At 38.3% G+C, this 22,276-nt stretch overlaps 2 protein-coding genes across 7 annotated transcripts in view; both read left to right on the forward strand.

Moving 5' to 3' along the window:
- The window catches only part of LOC107570597 (zinc finger protein 239-like), a 63,893-nt gene extending 46,943 nt beyond the window's left edge, over positions 1 to 16,950 (forward strand). For 3 of the 6 annotated variants that reach the window (XM_016256825.1, XM_016256824.1, XM_016256826.1), the window contains one exon: positions 13,677 to 16,950. In XM_016256825.1, the coding sequence (XP_016112311.1) occupies positions 13,677 to 16,774 (3,098 nt within the window). In that variant the 3' untranslated portion in view covers positions 16,775 to 16,950. The remainder of the gene's footprint in view (positions 1 to 13,676) is intronic. The other 3 variants (XM_016256828.1, XM_016256830.1, XM_016256827.1) reach the window with 3 other exon arrangements.
- The window catches only part of LOC107570600 (zinc finger protein OZF-like), a 92,827-nt gene that overhangs the window by 8,839 nt on the left and 61,712 nt on the right, over positions 1 to 22,276 (forward strand). The window lies entirely within an intron of this gene.

Raw genomic sequence — 22,276 nt, forward strand, 5'->3', positions numbered from 1 at the left:
CAGCGCATTAATATAGAATGGTAATTAATATACACTACCAGTATAGGTGTGTGTATTGTAGGAGCTAGACGACGTATGATGACGTGTGATGGCAGAGTAGTGGTGTCCCAATTCTTAGGGGAATATTTTCACCCCTACTCCTTGACACTCTGTTTCAAGGGCCATGGGGCAGGGGCAGGCGGAGGGGAGGGGGACGGGGTGTAAAATAGAATTGGGATTGGGCCTTAAAGTAACAGCGCATTGTTTGCAGTAAATAAGAACATGGATTGACACAATGTAGTAATTGCACCATAAATGCATATTATTAAAGTCTACTGTGTTTCACAGTCAACACGTATGGCTTTTTGGCTAGGTTTAAAGGGAAAGAGCACTTTTAGATAAACAAGGCAATAATAGATGGCACTCGTGGAGGTAGGAAAACTAATTTCTTTATGAACCGCAGGATTGCTTGTAATAAAGATTTCAATGCAAAAGGAAAGGCAGTAGAGCTGACTATTTCTGTCAATGGTAAGTTTGTGATAACTTGAGAAAAGTAGTTTAAATGTTTTGCCACTTGCTTGAGCAACTTGAATAAATCTAGAAGTAAGTGCAAAAGTAAAAAGCATTGAATAATGTGTTGCTTATATTTATTGTTTAAAAATGTCTGTGAAAGATTGTATTACTGTGCTATGTAAAAAAGAATTGCAATGCTGAAAAAGCATTTCCAGTGACAATGTTTGGATTTGAAATCAAAATAATGGATAAATGTTGTGTTTGTGGTAAACAGCCACAGATCAGTAGCGGACTCCTGTGTGAAAGCACAGTCCGTGCTGCTTCCCCTCTCACAAGAGTCACCTAAGAGGGGAATTCCCCCCATTTTCAAAAATGAAATTCAGGCCCTGAATAAATGTCTAAAAATCCTGATCGGAGTATCAATATAAATAGTTATAAATTATAAAAAGAAGGCTTTAAAAAGATCGGTATCGGTGATCGGTATCAGCAGATACTGCTTTCTGTAATCGGCAATCGGTGATCGGCCTCGTAAATCCTGATCGGAGCACCTATGCTCAAAGGGGATAGGGATGATCACTTCCATTTGGAATTTGCCCCGTGAAGCGTTCAGTACCGATACTCGTACCGGCACACCCCTAGTTAGCACACATCTATTTTTATTCAGCCGCTGGTCACTCCCGCGTCACAGCTAGAAGATAATGAGATTTATTATGCGTTGGTGTAGCTATATTGTACTGAAATCACAAAACCATCTCCAAAGTTATTACTACACGACCAGGGCCGCATTAACCATTGGGCTAGGCGGGGCTGAAGCCCCGGGGCCCAAGCAAGGAGTGGGCCCGTGATTGGCTGTGGAGTAGATTGACGGACATCGGTAGCGCTGATCGCCACAGCCCCACCACGCCCCTCACTTTTTAGCGCTATTATTTAGTGGAGCTTTCCGTAAATTCCATGCATTATGATTAGAGATTAAAACGTCACATTTAAATTTGTTTTACCAGTCAAATGCATTTATTATATATTTTACTTTTGAATGAACTGTGCACGTAGCATATCTATCAGGTGATTGCTGCGCCTAATGTCTGCATTCACGTCTCTTCACTTCATTCTGGTGTAATCTAGAAATGGTCATGCAAAGAGCAATCTTCGATAAGTAAAAATGTCAACTATTCTAAAAAAAAAAAAAATTGTGAGAGAAAAAAATGAGGAGAGAGGGGAAAACATGAGTTAGTCACTAAAATCCACAGCTAGTTTATATTACTAAAGCTGATGATGGCGTGGTAGTTGTGGAACCGCAAATGGACCGGACACATGGAGCAGATAAAAACACCCCCACAGATTTTAGGTTAGTTTGATTATTAACTTGATAGATGTATAGTGCTTTTTGTGTTTGAACAAACTCTAGGGCTAGTATATTCGCTTATGGGTTGAGAAATTCATTTTGCGCGTCATGATGTAACCTTTTCATTTAAACTTATTTTAAGCATTGTGGTTTAAAAACTAATTTAACTGTTCAGGGACATTAAGCAGTGGGGCAGAATTCATTTTGGCAAATGCGCGCGTTAAGACGGTTTCTGATACACGCGGAGCGCACTTGCTCGTACAGCGCCTGACTAAACTAAGTTATTTTTCAGGCCTTGTTTTTAAACGTTCGAACACACATAGTTATGTGTCAAAATGCCTGTCTCCGACCTCGTCAACACAGTTATTTGTGTTTTAAATGAACGTTAATAGTTAAAGATAAAGCATGTGCTGGCTATGCGATCCTGGCATTATATAATGAGATTTTAAAGGGATATAGTTCACCCAAAAATGTAAATACTGTCATCATTTACTCAGTTTCTGTATGAATTTTATTTGAATTTACTTTGTTCTCCTCAACATAAAAGAAGATATTTTGAACAATGTTCGAAACCACCAGAAATGTTCTGGTCCCTGTTGACTCCAATAGTGTCTTTTTTATATACTATGAAAGTCATTGGGGCACAGAAACTGTTTGGTTACCATTTATATATATATATATATATATATATATATATATATATATTTTTTTTTTTAGCAAACTCCCTTAATAATCATTAAAAGCTGTCACTCATCTTAGTTCATCGCAATCTCACAAAACTCCATTATAATCGACAAAGCTCCTTACACTGCACAATGAATCTCTTATTTATACACTTTGTTATAATGAGAGGATATGTCTGTGATACATTACTCAACTCTGCAGAAACATGCAAGTACGTTAGAACTTTTGAAGCTCCATCAGCGCAAACACAAATATGCTGATTGGGTCAGTCGCACAGGTGCTCCTAAATATTATTTCATAGTCACTGTCACATAGTCGCACTGTAGAGCCCTGATAAATTATAGCGGAAAAATAGAGCAGACACTGGACATGGATGAAGCTTTTTAGAGCGCATGTCGACCATCTGCGTTCGCACACAACATCAAATGGAGTATACTTTGAAAGGCTACGCGTTCGACTGTACACATACGCTAGGTGGTCTCTTTGAGGGTTCCAAGGAGGACTTTGCTAAAAAACACTACTGTTATTGACAGCTTCTGTGCAGGGAAATAGTTGGACACCATGAAGAACTCTGCCCCCTCCAGCCAAAAGAGCCAGGTGATCATAAGCGGAGCGTGTGTAAGGCTTAGCCTTCCTCTGGCCATGGGGACTTGGGGCAAAAATGCCAGCAAACTGAACAAAAATGCTCCTGCACAATTTACCCTTTGCAAACAGCTTGATTGACCGGTGATCTGACCAATCATAACGCCGATTTCACCATTTTGTCCGACAAACAAATCAGACAGGAGCATAGATTAACTTCGGTAGACTTAAAGAAAGTCCCTTTGGCTTAGACTTGAAAAATTGTGTGTATGACGTCTTTCCGCGGTTGAAATTAAATATGTTCTTATGTTCGTTCATGTTTCTTTTTCGTGCTTAAAGTAAAGAAGAAAAGACGATCAGTTCACGTGTCGATTGATCTAATAAGTCCAATTGTAAGTCGCTTTTAAGCGTCTGCAAAATGACTAAATAATAAGGCAATACAGTGATCTGTCAAGACACATTAAAGAGCCACAAAACGTTAATTATTGTTTGAATTTCTTTAAAAAATGACAACATTTTAAAGCTGAGATATACCAAAAGTACCTTGCTGTCTTATCTGTCGGCGTGTTGTCAGTTTCCTCTTTGCTCCGCAGTGTTTTTTACTGCATGAAAACGTGTAGTGTGAGAGCGGCATTGTTTGTCGGACATAGGAACAGTAACCAAGGAGGGCGGGTTTTTGCAAAGGGTCAATTAAGTTAAATCTATTACGTCTTTTGTTAATAAAGTGAAAATTAATCAAAACCGTCGATTGTTGCATTAAATTAATATCTGCTCATGTTGCACCTTTTTTTCGTGTTTTTACAGCATTGCACATCATTACCAATCACACACGATTCTGTTGAATTTATGCATGCAGTAACCAGAGACATTCACAACCCTCTACATTGCGAGTAAATCACTCGCATATGCGACTAAATCTTCACTCTGGGCGACTAAATGATGTCTAATATTAGCCAATGGCTAATCAATTCTCAGACTTTACTCGCCAGTGTGTGAGTTGGAGGCTGAGTATATGATTAGCACAGATATATTTTCACTCACAGAACACTCTGACTGAGCGCTTCAGAGTTTCACTCTCCGTCAAGCCATCTGTGATATTTTTCAGTTCATTTGAATGGATGTGCAGCGCACCTGTGTTTGTGTATTTGGCATAACGTAAAATCTAGTGTGAAGGCGCACGACTCACCGTCGCTTTCTCTCACACGCAAAGAGCGAGAGTCTTACATAACATGCAGAATTCATGCGCTACATGTAAACGATATCGTTCTTTTGGAATTCTTCAGCTTTTAAGAACTGCCGGGTTTTCCTGTAGTAGGCGGAACTAATGCGCAAACGACAAGCTCATTGGCTGGTGCTCACCTATTATCGTCCCTGTTTGGATTTCAGCGAATCCGTTCGAGCAAACGCACACAACCTGATTAATATTCATGAATCCAGTAGCTCATTAATCCTTAGTGCGTTTTTATATTGTTCTTATTAGTAGAATTCGTATAATAATAATAATATCTTATCAGTATTATTGTTGTTGTTGTTTTTTTTTTTACAGGGACATTGAATGCTCAAAAAAAAGCAATAGCACCAGTCCTAAGTTCATGGTTACCAAGTTTTAATTCTAATTACTAAACTTCTATTATTAAATAATACTTGATTATCATATTATAATGCTTGACTGACTGATATTAAGAGTGTACTTTCAGATATTTTAAAAGCTGTACCATTTTACAAACATATATTTGTAAAATGGCATAACATATATATATACATATATATGGTGACCATACGTGCAATTCCTGGCCAGGATTTCTATATTGCCTAAAATATCTAGGGTTTGGCTTTGTTTGCGTGTGCAGACCGATCGGTGTATGACATCGGTTCCTTGTGTTTTCTAAATGCTGTCGAGGTACTTTGAATCAAAGCAATATAGAAATCCTAGCCAGGACGCATCCTGGGAAAATGGCACATATGGTCACCCTATATATATATACAGTGGGTACGGATAGTATTTCAGCCTGGCGAGTAAACAAAAAAAAATATACTAGCCAATGGCGATTCAATTGGCAAGGTGTCCGTAGAGGGTTGTTCAAATTAGTGATCGCTGAACCTCTATTTTTGAATTTTTGCTCTGTGCGCACTTGCTAATACGAGGTGATCTAGATATGTATATATATCTATGGTGTAGACCACATCACTGGTTATTCTATAGTATTTTGTCGCGCCGCGCCACTCGCGTCTGGTGTAGACACGGTGTAACATTGGTTTTGCTTTGTTTCACAGAACTAATCGTTGCCTGGGTTGCGTACGTATGTGTGGGGTGGAGCTATCAAAATAGGGGTGAGACCCTTTTGGGGTAGGGGCATGTTGGCTACCAGAAATAGCTTACCCCACCTTTAACAAGTGCATTAGATTATGACAGTGCGTGCGTGCATACGAGACAGAGCGATTGCGGGTTTATGTAGATGTATTTGGAGCATGATTTGTAGATTATGTATTGGTCCTCAACATATTATTGACCAATCAGCTTTCTTAAGTTCAAAATCGCTCTCGTTGATTGGTGCTACTGCTTAACCCACTCTCGCCACTCTTTTGTGAGCAGCGGAACGTTTGGAGAGAGTGTAATAATACCAGAAATACAAAAATAATACCAAATAAAGTGAAATATTATAGTGTATAAACATTTATAAACACTATAATCATAGCCTAGTTCCCCTCATTCCAAAACAAATCATTTAAATGTAACGGTATGCACTGCAAAACAGATCAAGAATGAAAAAAAAAATTAAGAAACCAAAACAAAGTGAAACTGAAAGTAGGCTACCGTTGGACTCATGTACCTCTCTCATTCGGCACAAATGAATCCAATGTTTCCATATTTGCAATGTATTTCAATGTTAAAACTATTATTTATAATGTAGACTAGGCTTAATGTGCGTTCGCATGTCGACGGAAAAAATCATCCTCTTCACATGCACAAAAAACAGCAGCTGTAGACCGGTTATACTAAGGACTCTTTAAATTGATATGTTTGGGTGACTGTATTTTATTTTAATAATGAACAGACTGTGATGGCAAGTTTGAATTGCTAGAATATGTGATGTGTGTATGTGTGTGTGTGTGTGCGCGAGGCGCCAGCACGATCAAACAGCTGACACATTAAATAGGCTACTCCATTTTTGGTCATACAGAGTAAGACAGCCTGCAAAGTGTTAAAAAAAACTAACACTAGCTTCTCTATTCTTTTTGTATTCCATCTATTTTATGTGTATTTTTTTTTAATACAATTAACAAAAGCAAAAAAGGCCTCTAACCCTAGCTTGCTCTATTCTTTTTCTATTCTATCTGTTTTCTTTTTTATTAGGCCTATAATAAAAATTAAAAAAAAACTTGCTACGAGTACTACGTTAAGCTGAGACTTGTTATAGCACTTTCGTATCATTGCTCTTTTGTTGATTTTGATTGCTTCCATTGTCCTCATTTGTAAATAGCTTTGGATAAAAGCATCTGCTAAATAACTGCATGTAAATGTTTACTTTTATTTGTGCACACTCGCAATAAGAAAAGAACATTTGTGTTTTTGTAATTAAGCAAACAAACAGGATGCGCGTTCTGTCATCTCGGTTCTCGGTTTCCTTTCTGTGAACTTGTTTGCAGATCGCCGCGCCTCACGTCTGTTTTATATCTGTTAATTATTTGTCAGATATATTTCGCATATTTATACCTTTTCTATATAGATTATCATTGTAGTTTATTTTTATGGAAACAAATGTAGTTATTTTAATGTAACTTGCATATATTTGCCTTAAATCATCCTGGCGACCCATTTTTGACCCAGGGATTGAAAACCTAGGCTGTATAGTTAGGTCCATGGAGAAACTTGTGAATGATGCTCTTATAGTTGTGTCATTGAATGTTCCGGGAAAACTGAGGTTGTATTGTCAGTGTCGTTCACGGCGCCTTTTAACTGCTGATTTGGATCCAGCAATGTTTCATTTACAAATTAAGCACTGCCCCACAGGCAGCAGCGATTTGAGCTTTTACAGTCACTGCTACTTCATTCCAAAGAAGGATGGCAGTCTCGGGCTCATTTCATATTCAAATAGCTCCCATCATAGACCATTCTTGAGATTCACGTTCGAGAGGGTGGCTTACCAATATACAGTCTCACACTGTAAATAGGTTGCTGTAAATTTTACAGTAACTTACTGGCAGCTGGATGTAAGTATTAAGTACGTTTTTTTATATTTGAAGAGTTTTTATATTTTTTATATTTAAAGCGAGTTTTTTGGGCAGTGTAGAGTAGGGCTTGTTGTTTGTAATTTCTCGGATCACAAATGCAGACATGTTTACGCAGAGCGATGCAATGCGTAAAAAGACAGTAAGTCATTATAATCTATAATTATGTCCCCACTGGATGCAACGAATGCCTCGTTTATAATGGGTTTTCATGTTTTTGAATCATCACTCCGGCCTGACAGGGCATCATCACAATATAGTAGGGGCGTAACATTTCCGTCACACGCTTGAGGTATTCGGCCAATCATAACGCACTGGATAGCCGGCCAATCACAGCACACCTTGCTTTTCAGACTGATGAGCTTTGTAAAAATCGACGCGTTTCAGAAAGGCGGGGCATAGAGGAGAAACAATAATGTACAGTATGTGGAAAATAATGTTTTTTTTAACCTTAAACCGCATAAACACATTTCATTACACCAAATACACAAAATAATGTTCTTTTTAGCAACATCATATGACCCCTTTAAAGAGACAAGTATAATTAATTATAATCTGCACTTACAAATTGCATAAATAATATGATATTAATGTTTTAATTAATAATATTTAAAGTCGTTGAGTCATTTATTCAATCGATTCGTTAAAAACTGCTGATTCATTCAGGAATGAAGTAAGAAACTTTTTATGTTTTATGAATGGGTCAGTGAATCCCTGATTCAAGGCCTTCAAAAAAGGTAAATTAATTCTGTAATGAAACACTGCTGTGTGAAGAGATGCACAACATGGCTGTGTTTAGAACCGTTTTTGCGAAATGGAGCAAAAAAACAATATTTTCTTCACAATTTAAATCACTTATTATTTTAATATTGGCTATTCTTAATATTAACTTCTTGTTTATTGAATTTTGTTGCCCTGACTCTTAGTAAAGCCTGCCACAGACCAGGCTAACCAATCTGTTCATATAATCGCTCTAAATGCGTGCGTGTCCAAGAAAGTCTGTGCATATAATAGGCCTACTTAAAAATCTATATTTGATGCTATACAGTAACAATAATCTAATTTAGTTAAAGATACCTGAAGCAACTGCATTTTGATGCGCACAAGACATTGTAATAAAAACATTTGGGGCTTCAGCCCCCTTAGCCCACCACTAGTGCCTCCCCTGTTAGACTCCCAGGGAATGAATAACTTAATAAAATGTGTACTTTGAATACAATGTAACTTGCTTTGGATAAAAGCATCTGGCAAATGCATAAATGTAAATGCAAAGTAAAAAAAAATGTGTTTTGTGTTACTGTAGTTTATGATCAGAAAAAAACTGCCGTACAGTAACATAATTTGCATTTGAATAAAAAAAACATTATCAGCAAAACTTGATATATTAATATATTGGTAGCATGTTCCTCTCTTTAAAAAGTCAACCTGTTCTGTGAGTTAGTGGAGAACAGAAGCTAGTGGCTAATTTAGTAACAGTAACGTTAGTTAAGCTGATGGAAGCTCACCTGTTGTTAGCACCGCTACGATGGCAATCACAGGAAAAGACTCCAATACACCTCCGATGCAGACGACATGACCACAAACTTGAAAATAAAATACAAAAGATGTTCTTAACAGTGGTGTTTCTTAACTCAGTTTTCCTCAGTAGTTACTGTCTCAATTCGGCGTGGCATGGAGGTGACTGCTTTTGGCAGTGTGGGCAGGTGCCAAATCCTGCTGGAAAATGAAATCAGCATCTTCAAAAAGCTGGTCAGCAGAAGGAAGCATGAAGTGCTCCAAAATTTCTTGGTAAACGGGTGCAGTGACGTTGGTTTTCAAAAAGCACAATGGACCAACACCAGCAGATGACATTGCACCCCAAATCATCACAGACTGTGGAAACTTAACACGGGACTTCAAGCAACTTGGGCTATGAGCTTCTCCACCCTTCCTCCAGACTCTAGGACCTTGGTGTCCAAATGAAATACAAAACTTGCTCTCATCTGAAAAGAAGACTTTGGACCACTGGGCAACAGTCCAGTTCTACTTCTCTTTATCCCAGGTAAGAGGCCTCTGACATTGTCTGTGGTTCAGGAGTGGCTTAACAAGAGGAATATGACAACTGTAGCCAAATTCCTTGACACATCTGTGTGTAGTAGCTGTTGATGCCTTGACCCCAGCCTCAGTCCATTCCTTGTGAAGTTCACTCAAATTCTTGAATCGATTTTGCTTGACAATCCTCATAAGGCTGCGGTTCTCTCGGTTGGTTGTGCATCTTTTTCTTCCACACTTTTTCCTTCCACTCAACTTTCTGTTAACATGCTTGGATACAGCACTCTGTGAACAGCCAGCTTCTTTGGCAATGAATGTTTGTGGCTTACCCTCCTTGTGAAGGGTGTCAATGATTGTCTTCTGGACAACTGTCAGAGCAGCAGTCTTCCCCATGATTGTGTAGCCTAGTGAACCAAACTGAGAGACCATTTTGAAGGCTCAGGAAACCTTTGCAGGTGTTTTGAGTTGATTAGCTGATTGGCATGTCACCATATTCTAATTTGTTGAGATAGTGAATTGGTGGGTTTTTGTTAAATGTGAGCCAAAATCATCACAATTAAAAGAACCAAAGACTTAAACTACTTCAGTCTGTGTGCACTGAATTTATTTAATACACGAGTTTCACAATTTGAGTTGAATTACTGAAATAAATGAACTTTTCCACGACATTCTAATTTATTGAGATGCACCTGTAGGTGACCTTAACTTACTCACCAGTAGGGTTGGGTATCGTTTGAATTTTATCGATTCTGATTCCGATTCTTATCGATTCCTAGTTTCGATTCCAATAAGATAAAAAATCCAATATAAAAAAAATTAAGTCAAACATTTAGATGTCAAACATTTATTCTGTCTTTTTACAAAGCATTCTGTTGCAGCTGAATAACACGAGCAAAAATCAGCAGCCTACAGAACACTGCAAGAGGAATTTTGCCTATGCTTTTAAAAAAATACCACGGCAAAAAACAACTAGATTAATATATTTAATATATATATATACATTTCAAATATTAAAGTGTTAAAGACAAGTAAACAGTCAGTAATAAGATAGGAACAAACAAATCAATTAGCAATATCATAAATAAATACAACTGAAAAAAATTTCAGGTACAGAACCTGTAATTAAAAGTTTAAAACACTGCATAGTTTTCTTTTCATAAATAAAATATAGATTAATCAGTTAAAGTTATTAAATATATTCAGTCAAGATCAGTGAATGATTTTCTTTTGTTCTTTGATTAACATTAATGACAGGCAGCGCATTTATTAGGCTGCTGTCACTTTAACACAGAACGCACGTAGATTTAAAAAACTGTACATGTGTTTTCTTTCTCATCTGTTTACGTTCACATAAGACAAAAACGGCTGTGTTTATGATGATATACTGACATAGTTTTCTGCATATTGGTCGACAAATATGAACTAAGTCAGTTTCGGACCGAAACAAGCTTTTTTTACATTGGAAATACACGGAACGGTTCGAGAACGGAAACAAACCCACCAACCCTACTCACCAGTCGATGTTATCAGCCTTTTGGCGGCATTCCGGCCGTCAGTCAGAAAAAAAGGCTCCAACTCCCGACATGAAAAATGACACGATGAATAATGTTAGTTTGCTGTTAACAAGTGAAAATATCTTAAAATATCGCAGTTTTGCATTAAACTGAAATAATATACTAACTTTTTTGTCGAGTTAACTGTGTATTTCTCTTTTGTCCTTTTATGGCCAGATTGGCCACTTCAATCAAACAGTCAAAAAAGAAATCTTCCTTGCCATTGGTCAGTTTTTTTGCGGGCAAGTTCACTACTGTAAATTGATTTACAGTAGTGAGGAAATACAGTAGTGACCATATTTTCCCATAATGCTTTGCTGTTTACAGTAAAATACTGTATAAACATTTTACATATGATTAATTCACATATGATGCCACAAATCTGGCCCAGTTATCCTAAAGTGTATAGTTATGGCAAAGATATGGCACAGTAAGCACTGGCTAATGTGTCTGTAAGCTTAAGGTGGCCCGTATATAATGATACCAATGTGGCCCAGTTATCCTAAACTATATCTAGGCCAGTTTTGGGAAAGATATGGCATGGTAAGCACTGGCTAATGTGGCTGTGAGCCTAAAGTGGCCCGCATATGATGCCACAACTGTGGCCCAGTTATTAAAACCGTATCTGGGCCAATTTTGGGAAAGATATGGCATGGTAAGCACTGCATATGTGGCTGTGAGCCTAAAGTGGCCCGCATATGATGCCACAACTGTGGCCCAGTTATACTCAAATGTATCTGGGCCAGTTTTGGCAAAGATATGGCATGATAAGCACTGGCTAATGTGGCTGTTAGTCTAAAGTTGCCCGCATATGATGCCACAAATGTGGCCCAGTTATCCTAAAGTGTATCTGGGCCAGTTTTGGCAAATATATGGCACGGTAAGCACTGGCTAATATGGCTGTGAGCCTAAAGTGGCCTGCATATGATGTCACAAATATGGCCCAGTTACCCTCAAACGTATCTGGGACAGTTTTGCAAAGATAAGCACTGCCCAGATAGCAAAATCCTGAGGCCCAGGTCAGGCCCACACCTGACACTTTCATCTGGCCCACATACCGCGTGGAATGATGGCAATTGTGTGGTCTGCTCCTGTTTGCCAGATTTGGGCCACAAGCAAGCCAAAAGAAGGCCCAATGTCAGCCATGGATTAACCAAATAAAGCAGAACTGGTCCAAATCTGGGCCACATTAATTTCAATTCTGGCCCAGATCCAACACCTTGCTCTGGCCCACATACTGTGAAGAATGATGGCATTTGGGCGGTCCACTCCTGTTTGCCAGATTTGGTCCACGAGCAAGCCAAAAGAAGGCCCAATGTCAGTCATGAATAAACCGAATAAACCAGAACTGGCCCAAATCTGGGCCACATTTATTTGAATTCTGGCCCAGGTACGGCCCAGATCTAACACCTTGTTCTGGCCCAAATACTATGTAGAATGATGGCATTTGTGTGGTCCACTCCTGTTTGCCAAATTTGGGCCACAAGCAAGCCATAGGAAGGCCGCATGTTAGCCATGACAATAAATAAATAAAATAAAGTAAAACTGGCCCAAATCTGGGCCACATTTATTTTAATTTTGGCCCAGATCCAACACCTTGCTCCGGCCCACATACTGCGTGGAATAATGGCATTTGGGCAGTACAGTTCTGTTTGCCAGATTTGGGCCTCGAGTAAGCCTTAGCATTGCTGCATGTAAGCCAACCAAATAAACCAAAACTGGCCCTAATGTGGGCCACAGTTGATTTTTATGCTAACCCTGGTCTTCCCCACATTCCTTTTGTCGCCCACATGCTGCATGGAACAGTGGCATTTTGACAGTGGTCCACAAGCAGGCCACTACACAGCCACATTTTAGCTAATAATGAACTAAATAAACCATAAATATACATTATCTGGGCCACACTAAGCCTTAAGTGAGTTATGCATCAACAATACTCAGAATTGTAAAGAGAAATTTAAAAATGTCCTCCATAAATGTTCAAATAAGTTCCAGAAATGTGCCCTACTTGATAAAATCATCCTGACACAAGTTTTGCTCAAGCCGCAATTAAAATGTCACAGATAAATATTCAAAGACACATTCCAGTACTTTAAAAACTGTTCTTCACAAGTTTGAACTTAAATGCTTCTCACTCAGACTCTACCTACACAGTAAGTCTGTGAGTGTCATAGCTACACTGTGTTAAAGAGCGCACAACAAAGATGAAAGGTTATATATCATAATCTTTAATCCAACAAGGGTAAATCCAAACACAATGCAGCACATTGTATTCAACATAAGAAAGCAACTCATACAGGTTTGGAACGACATGAGGGTGAGTAAATGATGACAGAATTTTCATTTTTGGGTGAACTATCCCTTTAAGGCTGTATGAGGTCCTCCTTTTGAGCTGCTCAAAACGACCAATAAATATTATAAAATATATCAATTTTATATGAATAAATATTATCTGAACAGTTTAATTTTTATATTTATTTACATCTGGCTCACAATTTTGGCAATCTTTTTAAAAATTTAAAAGCAGGCTTATACTTAATAAACATGTAGTAATACTTCTCACTACAAAACCTGTGCCGCTAATGTTTTATAAATAGTACTTGGATAATAAATGTACCCAATTCAAATGAATGCATCAAAATGTTTATACTTCCTACTGTTTTCTCAAGTTGCACATGTTTTTTCCTTTCACATTTATTTTTTTTTTTTTAAAGATTTTCTGAAAACTTTTTTTTAAATAAACATTTTTACTTTAATTTTAGACTTGATAGAAGAGAACAAGGAGATTGAAGAACTGATTAAAGAGGGGGAGAACCATCATGTCAAAACTGAAGAAACACTCTGGAAATCCTCATTGATAAGAAGAGACAAAACATGGCCTGAGTGTGAAAAGAAAGCAGTTAAAAGCAGTAAAAAAAAATTTAGACCACATTTCCTGAAGGACCGCCTGAAAGTTCATACAAAGGACAAGCCTTATGTATGTTATTTATGTGGAAAGAGTTTTAGTCAGATGGCTGCTTTAAAGATACACCAGAAAAGACACAGCGGAGTGAAGGATCATGCATGCTCTGAGTGTGGGAATACTTTTTTTACGTATGGTGCGATGAAAGTGCACCAGACAGTTCACACTACAGAAACACCTTACAAGTGTTCACACTGTGACAAGAGATTCAAACGGGCAGAATATCTGAGGATACATGAGAGGATCCACACTGGAGAGAAGCCGTATACATGTGATCAATGTGGGAAGAGCTTCAGACTAAAAGAAATGCTTAATCAACACATGAATATCCACAGTGGAGGGAAGCCTCACACATGTGATCACTGTGGGAAGAATTTCACACAAAAAGGAAACCTTATCAAACACATGAAAAGACACACTGAAGAGAAGCAACACACATGTGATCAGTGTGGGAAAACTTTTGTGCATAAAGGAAACCTTAAAGACCACATGAGAATCCACACTGGAGAGAATCTACATACGTGTGATCAGTGTGGGAAAACGTTTGTGTTTAAAGGAAACCTTAAAGACCACATGAATATCCACACCGGAGAGAAGCCATACACATGTGATCAGTGTGGGAAGAGTTTCAGACAAAAAGGAGCTCTTAATGTACACATGAGGATTCACACTGGAGAGAAGCCGTATGCATGTGATCAGTGTGGGAAGAGTTTCAGACTTAAGCAAACTCTTAACGAACACATGATGATCCACACTGGAGAGAAGCCGTATGCATGTGATCAGTGTGGGAAGAGTTTCAGACTTAAGCAAACTCTTAACGAACACATGATGATCCACACTGGAGAGAAGCCGTACACATGTAATCAGTGTGGGAAGAGTTTCACACAAAAACAAGCCCTTGATGTACACATGAGGATCCACACTGGTGAGAAGCCGTACACATGTGATCAGTGTGGAAAGAGTTTCTCACAAAAAGGAGCCCTTGATGCACACATGAGGATCCACACTGGAGAGAAGCCGTACACATGTGATCAGTGTGGGAAGAGTTTCAGACTTAAGCAAACTCATAATGAACACATGAGGATCCACACTGGAGAGAAGCCGTACACATGTGATCAGTGTGGAAAGAGTTTCAGAAAATGTGATGTTTTTAAAAAACATCTGCTTACTCATTCTAGAGAGAGACTAGAAAACTGTGGCCAAAGCAGAAGAACATTTCTAAAGGACCGTCTGAAAGCTCATACAAAGAAGAAGCCTTACATATGTTATTTATGCGGAAAGAGTTTTAGTCAGATGGCTGCATTAAAGATACACCAGAAAAGACACATCGGTGTGAAGGATCATGCTTGCTCTAAGTGTGGGAAGACTTTTTTTACATATGGTGCGATGAAAGTGCACCAGACAGTTCACACTACAGAAACACCTTACAAGTGCTCACACTGTGACAAGAGATTCAAACGGTCAGACTACCTGAGAATACATGAGAGGATCCACACTGGAGAGAAGCCATATACATGTGATCAATGTGGGAAGAGCTTCAGACTAAAAGAAATGCTTAATCGACACATGGATATCCACAATGGAGAGAAGCCACACACATGTGATCAATGTGGAAAGAATTTCAAACAAAAAAGAAACCTTATCAAACACATGAAAAGACACACTGAAGAGAAGCAACACACATGTGATCAGTGCGGGAAGGGTTTCTTAGACAAAGGAAACCTTAAAGACCACATGAATATCCACACTGGAGAGAGGCCACACACATGTGATCAGTGTGGCAGGAGTTTCGCACATAAAGGAAACCTTTTCAAACACATGAAAAGACACACTGGGGAGAAGCCACACACATGTGATCAGTGTGGGAAGAGTTTCGCAGAAAAGGCAACCCTTAATGAACACATGAGGATACACACTGGAGAGAAACCATACACATGTGATCAGTGTGGGAGGAGTTTCACACAAAGAGGAACCCTTGTTGCACACAAGAAAACCCACACTGGAGAGAAATCATATACCTGTGATCAGTGTGGGAGGAGTTTCACACAAAGAGGAACCCTTATTGTACACAAGAAAACCCACACTGGAGAGAAGTTATATACCTGTGATCAGTGTGGGAGAAGTTTCACACAAAGAGGAACCCTTATTCTACACAAGAAAACCCACACTGGAGAGAAGCCATATACATGTGATCAGTGTGGGAAGAATTTCAAACGAAAAGATAGACTTCATGATCACATGAGGATCCACACTGGAGAGAAGCCGTACACATGTGATCAGTGTGGGAGGAGTTTCACACAAAGAGGAAACCTTATTGCACACAAGAAAACCCACAGTGGAGAGAAGCCATATACATGTGATCAGTGTGGGAGGAGTTTCAAACGAAAAGATAGACTTCGTGATCACATGAGGATCCACACTGGAGAGAAGCCGAACACATGTGATCAGTGTGGGAGGAGTTTCACACAAAGAGGAACCCTTATTGCACACAAGAAAACCCACAGTGGAGAGAAGCCATATACATGTGATCAGTGTGGGAGGAGTTTCAAACGAAAAGAAAGCCTTCATGATCACATGAGGATCCACACTGGAGAGAAGCCGTACACATGTGATCAGTGTGGGAAGAGTTTCATACGAAGAGTAACCCTTTACAAACACAAGAAAACCCACAGTGGAGTGAAACAGCACCAGACAGTTCACACTACAGAAACACCTTACAAGTGCTCACACTGTGAAAAGAGCTTCAAACGGTCAACACATCTACAAATACATGAGAGGATCCACACTGGAGAGAAGCCGTATCACTGCCATTCATGTGGGAAGAGATTCACAAAATTATATTCTTTAATCTGTCATAAATTACATGTCTGCATGTCTGAAATTACAGTAAGTAGATGAAGTTCTGATCCTGTACTTCCAGGTGCTAGGTAGGGCTGCATCAAATAATCAGAGATTATTAGAACGATTAATCAACTATTCGTTGATTATTTCACAGATTAATCAGTATCTTTATTAATTATTTGGCTTGTGGAGTTTAAAATGTTGAGTTACACCCATTCTAAATAATAAATAAAACAAGGAAATCACTTCCGTTTTTGAAAATTTATTTTTAATATATTGAGTAAACTGAGTTATTATCCTCTTCAGGTTTTCTGTCCTCCTCAGTAGTCATCAATACACCAACTTTGCTCAGAACTGAAACACAAAAATAAAAGGGCATTTCACAACACATAGGAGGCTAAAATATTCATCTACAAACTATTGTTACTTAGATCCCCTTGTGAGCACTGTGGCCGGCAATCTTGAGAACGCTGAGGCTTGTCTGAGTTAAATTTTATAATTAAGACAAATGTTTTCAGAGATGAAGGCATACATGTTATATTTTGTGTGTGTGTAAATGAATCTCTTAACACTAATTGCCAATAATGTGGCCACTGGGAGACCACAGGCAGTTGTTTATTCACTGCAGTGCATTAGGGCTAATAGAAAGCTAGTTAATGTAAAGATTTTTAATAGTACTATTAATAGCATTAATAGTATTTTCGTGCCATGACCATGGGGGCCGGAACATGTGCAACATGCGCACTTACACTTAATTTCATTTAATTAGGCAAAAATTTAACATTTTATGCTCATTTTGAGCACCAAATACGTGCTGTATAGTTGATGTTTCTCACTAAGCAACTGCATGCAGTGTAAGATGACGAACAGGTTTGAGCCAGGCATGAATCATTTTAACACCTAATTTTTTTATTAACCTCACCTATATAAATATACAGCATCACACCATCTTCTTTTGGCCTAAAGTAATGACATATATGTATGGTTAAGGCTGATTGGCCTCTCACCAATGAGAAACCTTTAGGCACACCCATTTCTCTGGTGCAGTAGCTGTCTCTAAAACTAAAAAGAAGCAGGTTAGAAATAAAATCAATAATCAAAAAGAATATTTAGAAATTATGGCAACACCATTGGGACACGTATATCAAATGTAAACATTTGTATCAAATACAGTCAGCAGTGGGTAAGGGAAGAGTATCAGGTTGGAGCAGAACTGAGGAGAACATAATTACAAGGTTGAACAGTAGCTACAATGCATTTAATAAGCAAACATCCAACAGATCTATGTGAGGTATGTGACGTTAATGAATCAGTTGAACATGTTATAATGTACTGTAGGAAATATACTCTGGAAAGAAATTAGTTAAAGAACGAATTAGAGAATACGGGTGAGTTCACAATTAAGAATTTATTCAATCCAGGTAGAAATATAATACCATTTGTTACAATATTTGGGAAGTACTGGTTTGCACAAGCGAATATAAGTATGCTTTTTTTATGTAATCTAAATCCTGCCAAGAGGGCTGAGGGTGGACAGAGGAGCTGAACACGCAGTGCTGGATGAAGCTCTATAAAGACTCTAAAAGGGTACAAGACTCGAGGGTGATTGAATGTGGGTTGTTAGGCAAATCAGGATTGTAGATAGAGGCTGTGTCCGATATGGCATACTCAATGAGTAGGTCATTTCAATAAGTACTTACTTAACAAGTGCTAAAAGAGTACATACTCTACAGGGCAGGCAAATCTCGTTGAGTCTGAATGCGATCCGGACTTCATCCGCCATGTTGACGTCGTCATGTGACCTATGACATTAACAAGCGCAACAACTTAAAAGATATGAGCGACAGGTTTAATGAATCTATCTGTAAATATTTTGATGTTGAAGAAATTTGCTCATTTTGTGGTCTTGAAGAAACAGCTGCCCTTTTATTGTGATTGTAGTATAACCAATGCAGAGTTCTGGCATGAAACTCTAGATGGCACAGTCCGATATGTCTAACTCAATAGCCGCGTTTCCACTGTCGGGCCAAAAGCGGGCGTGCTAGTGCGTGCCAGGGCCAGTTGCCTCATTTATAAAATGTTGTGTATAAACCGTCCTAAATTTGTTCTAAGATCATTTCTCAAAAGTGCATAAGTGCGATTCAGAGAAAACAAACGTGCGCACAAAAACACGTGGGAACGCCTCTCTTCCAGATGTGACATTTATAAATCGCAAATGATCTTGAAATTGTGCGCAGCTGACTGGTGTCAGATCTCTGCCTTGTATCCGCCCCCTAATTAATATCATTACCATATAAAAGAGTTTACGCCAATATCAGAATTTCTATGCTTGAGAATGGCGAGCACAAAGAAAAAAAAAACTTTACTGAGTCTGAAATTGAGGTCCTGCTGGCGGAGGTGGAGGTTCGTGCGGGGACGCTTTTTATTTAATAATGTGTAATTATTCTGTGGACAAGCAAGTGTGTAGTTACATTTTTCTATTGACTATTATCAAAATTACTATGTCTAGAAACAACAGAAATAATAATAGTAGTAATTATAAAACAATTAGGTTTCCAAAACTACGAATTCAAGTAAAATTTTCAGTCATCTTATAGCCTATACCTCTTGTTGGATTTATACGAATTAAATAAATTTGTTTTCGATTGTTTCATTTAAGTAGACCATTAAAGCTGCAGACATAGGGCCTATTTTACAAAAACAATTTGTAACGTTTTGTTGTTATTGTGGAAGTCCACAACATAAAGCAGACATTCTTTCCTCTGTTATCACAATGCAAGGGATCGCGCCGGCGCCGCCAACCCGAGAAGTGCAGTGTTGCGCTTTGTATGCGATAGGCTAGCCTATATTTGCAAGAGCCTATGCAGCAGCCAAACATGAAGAAATGTTATTGAGACTAACTTGCTGAGCCGCACATCAGATGAACTCTTATCCTGCGTGATGGGACAGACATAGGCTTGAAAAGTGTCATTTCAGCACATTAGCATAAGCTTTTATTATTTTACTCTCAAATAAACTAGCTTAATTTTCGTTTATCCGTTTCTTGGACAAAACCCAATAATAATAATAATAATAATACAAACCACGTTGTCATTTCTTTATTTCTTTTTGTTCTTATTTCGATTTGGTGTTAAATCAAACTTGACTCATTCAAACAAAGAAATATTCCAAGCCCAGAGTCAGTTCAAAATAACTGTTTTGATCTGATCATCTTAAACGAGTCAGATACTCTGGGTCTGAGTGCAGTTATTGGATAGCATAGGCTATATATTGTAGACAGATTGGAGATTAATCCTAATAAACATGCCGCTACAATAAAAACCATGACATTAAAATACATTTAAAACCGTGTATGTCTATGATCCCTCTTGCAGTAACAGCGTGCAGATCCTCGTTTATCTCAGGACTGTGGCGACAGCAGCGGACAATAGCTTAGCTCGCTCACATGTAACTATATATCTTCTATAACAGGAAAAACATATCGAATTGATGACATATGTTGTTATTAGGAGAAAATATATCGTTTTAACGATAAAATATGTCTTTTAATCGAGAAAATTGTCGTTTTGACGACAGTATTATGACATAATTTAGTGGAAATTATAAATAGTGGCAGCAGTGCGTCACTGTAGAAAAAGGCCAGCATTTTGACATTTTTTATTCAACAGAAACGTACCCATATTGTACTCAAAGCATACTGCAAGCAAGCTTATAGCTAAACGAGCAAAACAAGCACTTTCACATGGGAAATCAAATGTAATCAACAATAAAAACCGATACTTACAAGCGTATGCTCACTGCATTTGACACACATCAACTTACACAAAGGATAATAAAATTGCACAATTTGTGTAGATATGATAAAGAAGACGAAGATACACGTGTACCCAATGAAAAAGTACAAATATCACAAGATGAAAGTCCAAATGTTGGTCACATAACGTTAAAAAACAGGATCCTTGAAGTAGATCGCCATTCAACTACTCATGTCTGACTGCCTAGTGCATCAAAGGTGCTGGACTGTGTAGAAAAGGAGGGGCTGATTTTAATATTACAGAAAATGCAGTTTTTTTACACCGTCTTTGTCAAACGGAGCGCCGTAAATTGGCGTATTATGGATGGCCAAACGGCTAAATTAACGGCGTTTTGGATTGCATCAATAAACACAGCGGTAACGGTGGTTCTGTTATGAAAACGCCGTAATTTACACCGTCTGTATCACAAAACGCTGTAAAATAAGGCGTTTTCTGCACACCAGGCATCTGGTTAATGGTGAATTGTGACCCGTTTGGCGTTCCATACTTCTCGCACGTAAAAAGTACACGACTGTCTACTTTCGGTAGGTTATCCATGGCACGATCCACGGCTGCTAAGCCTTCGATCTGTCACATAACACTCGCCATAATCGATAACACTCGCCATAATCGACTCACCATAATCGATAACACTCGCCATAATATGCAGCCTTCGGAGGATGCATCCTTTCATTTGAGAAACACCCTATAGGGATGGGCGTATCGATCCAAAATATCAATATATCGATACTGACGCGAGTATCGATACTCAAACAAAAAATATCGATACTAAGGTGTATTTTATTTACCAGTGATTTTGTTAATTCAACAAAAAAATAAATAATGCGTAAAATATGCATTGAATTGGACGAATAACCTTTGTTAGCGAATAACTGTGTAGGATATAACTATTTTCCTGCTCATCTGAACACACAAATGTTGCAAAACAAAACCAATCAGTCACAGAGAGCGTTCACTCACTTCTGACAGTGCATTCAAACAGGGCTGCTTTTCCCAAAAGTATCATAAGAAAGCATTAAAGCTTTTGGGAATGGCAGCCCTGAACAATGCTTATCAGAGGACAGAAGGAGAGAGTCATTTCACAATAAACAAACTGAAATTGTAGCCTACTTAGCTTGTGCAATTACAGTTATTTAAATTGAACGTTGAAAGATAATATTGTATATCATGTTCTATTTTGTAATGTTAATAGAAATCATACACTGTCAGAATAAAAAGGTTGCATTTTATGCATGTAACAGCCTGTCACTGGCAGTCCCTTATGAAAATGAACCATGGTTTTACTAAAGTGACCATAGTTCAACTGTAGTATTTATAGATTTGAATCATGTGTAAACAAAAAAACGTATCTGAACCATGTGTAAACAAAAATATAACCTAATAAGTTACAATTAAGGCGTATCGAATGCGTTTTAAACATAAAGTTAATTGCTTATCATTACCCATATTACTCGTAGTAATTTAATAATTTCATAATTTAAAAGTTTAGTTCAGAAGTATCGAATCGGTAACGATATCGACGATATTGCCTTGAAAAACATCGGTATCGTATCGAAAACAAAATGAGTGGTATCGCCCATCCCTAACACTCTACGTGTCAAACTACACATCCCTATTCCTTCCATTCATCGAGGCCTCACACTCCATCCCAGTAGGTGGCGGAATCGCACCTAAAGCTGGTTTGCCAACCGCCATTAAACATAAAAGAAGCAGTTACCGGTAGAGCCATAACACAGCATTGAGT

Source organism: Sinocyclocheilus grahami, unplaced genomic scaffold (assembly GCF_001515645.1).
Source record: "Sinocyclocheilus grahami isolate Dianchi unplaced genomic scaffold, SAMN03320097.WGS_v1.1 scaffold1482.1, whole genome shotgun sequence".
Taxonomy (NCBI): Eukaryota; Metazoa; Chordata; class Actinopteri; order Cypriniformes; family Cyprinidae; genus Sinocyclocheilus; species Sinocyclocheilus grahami.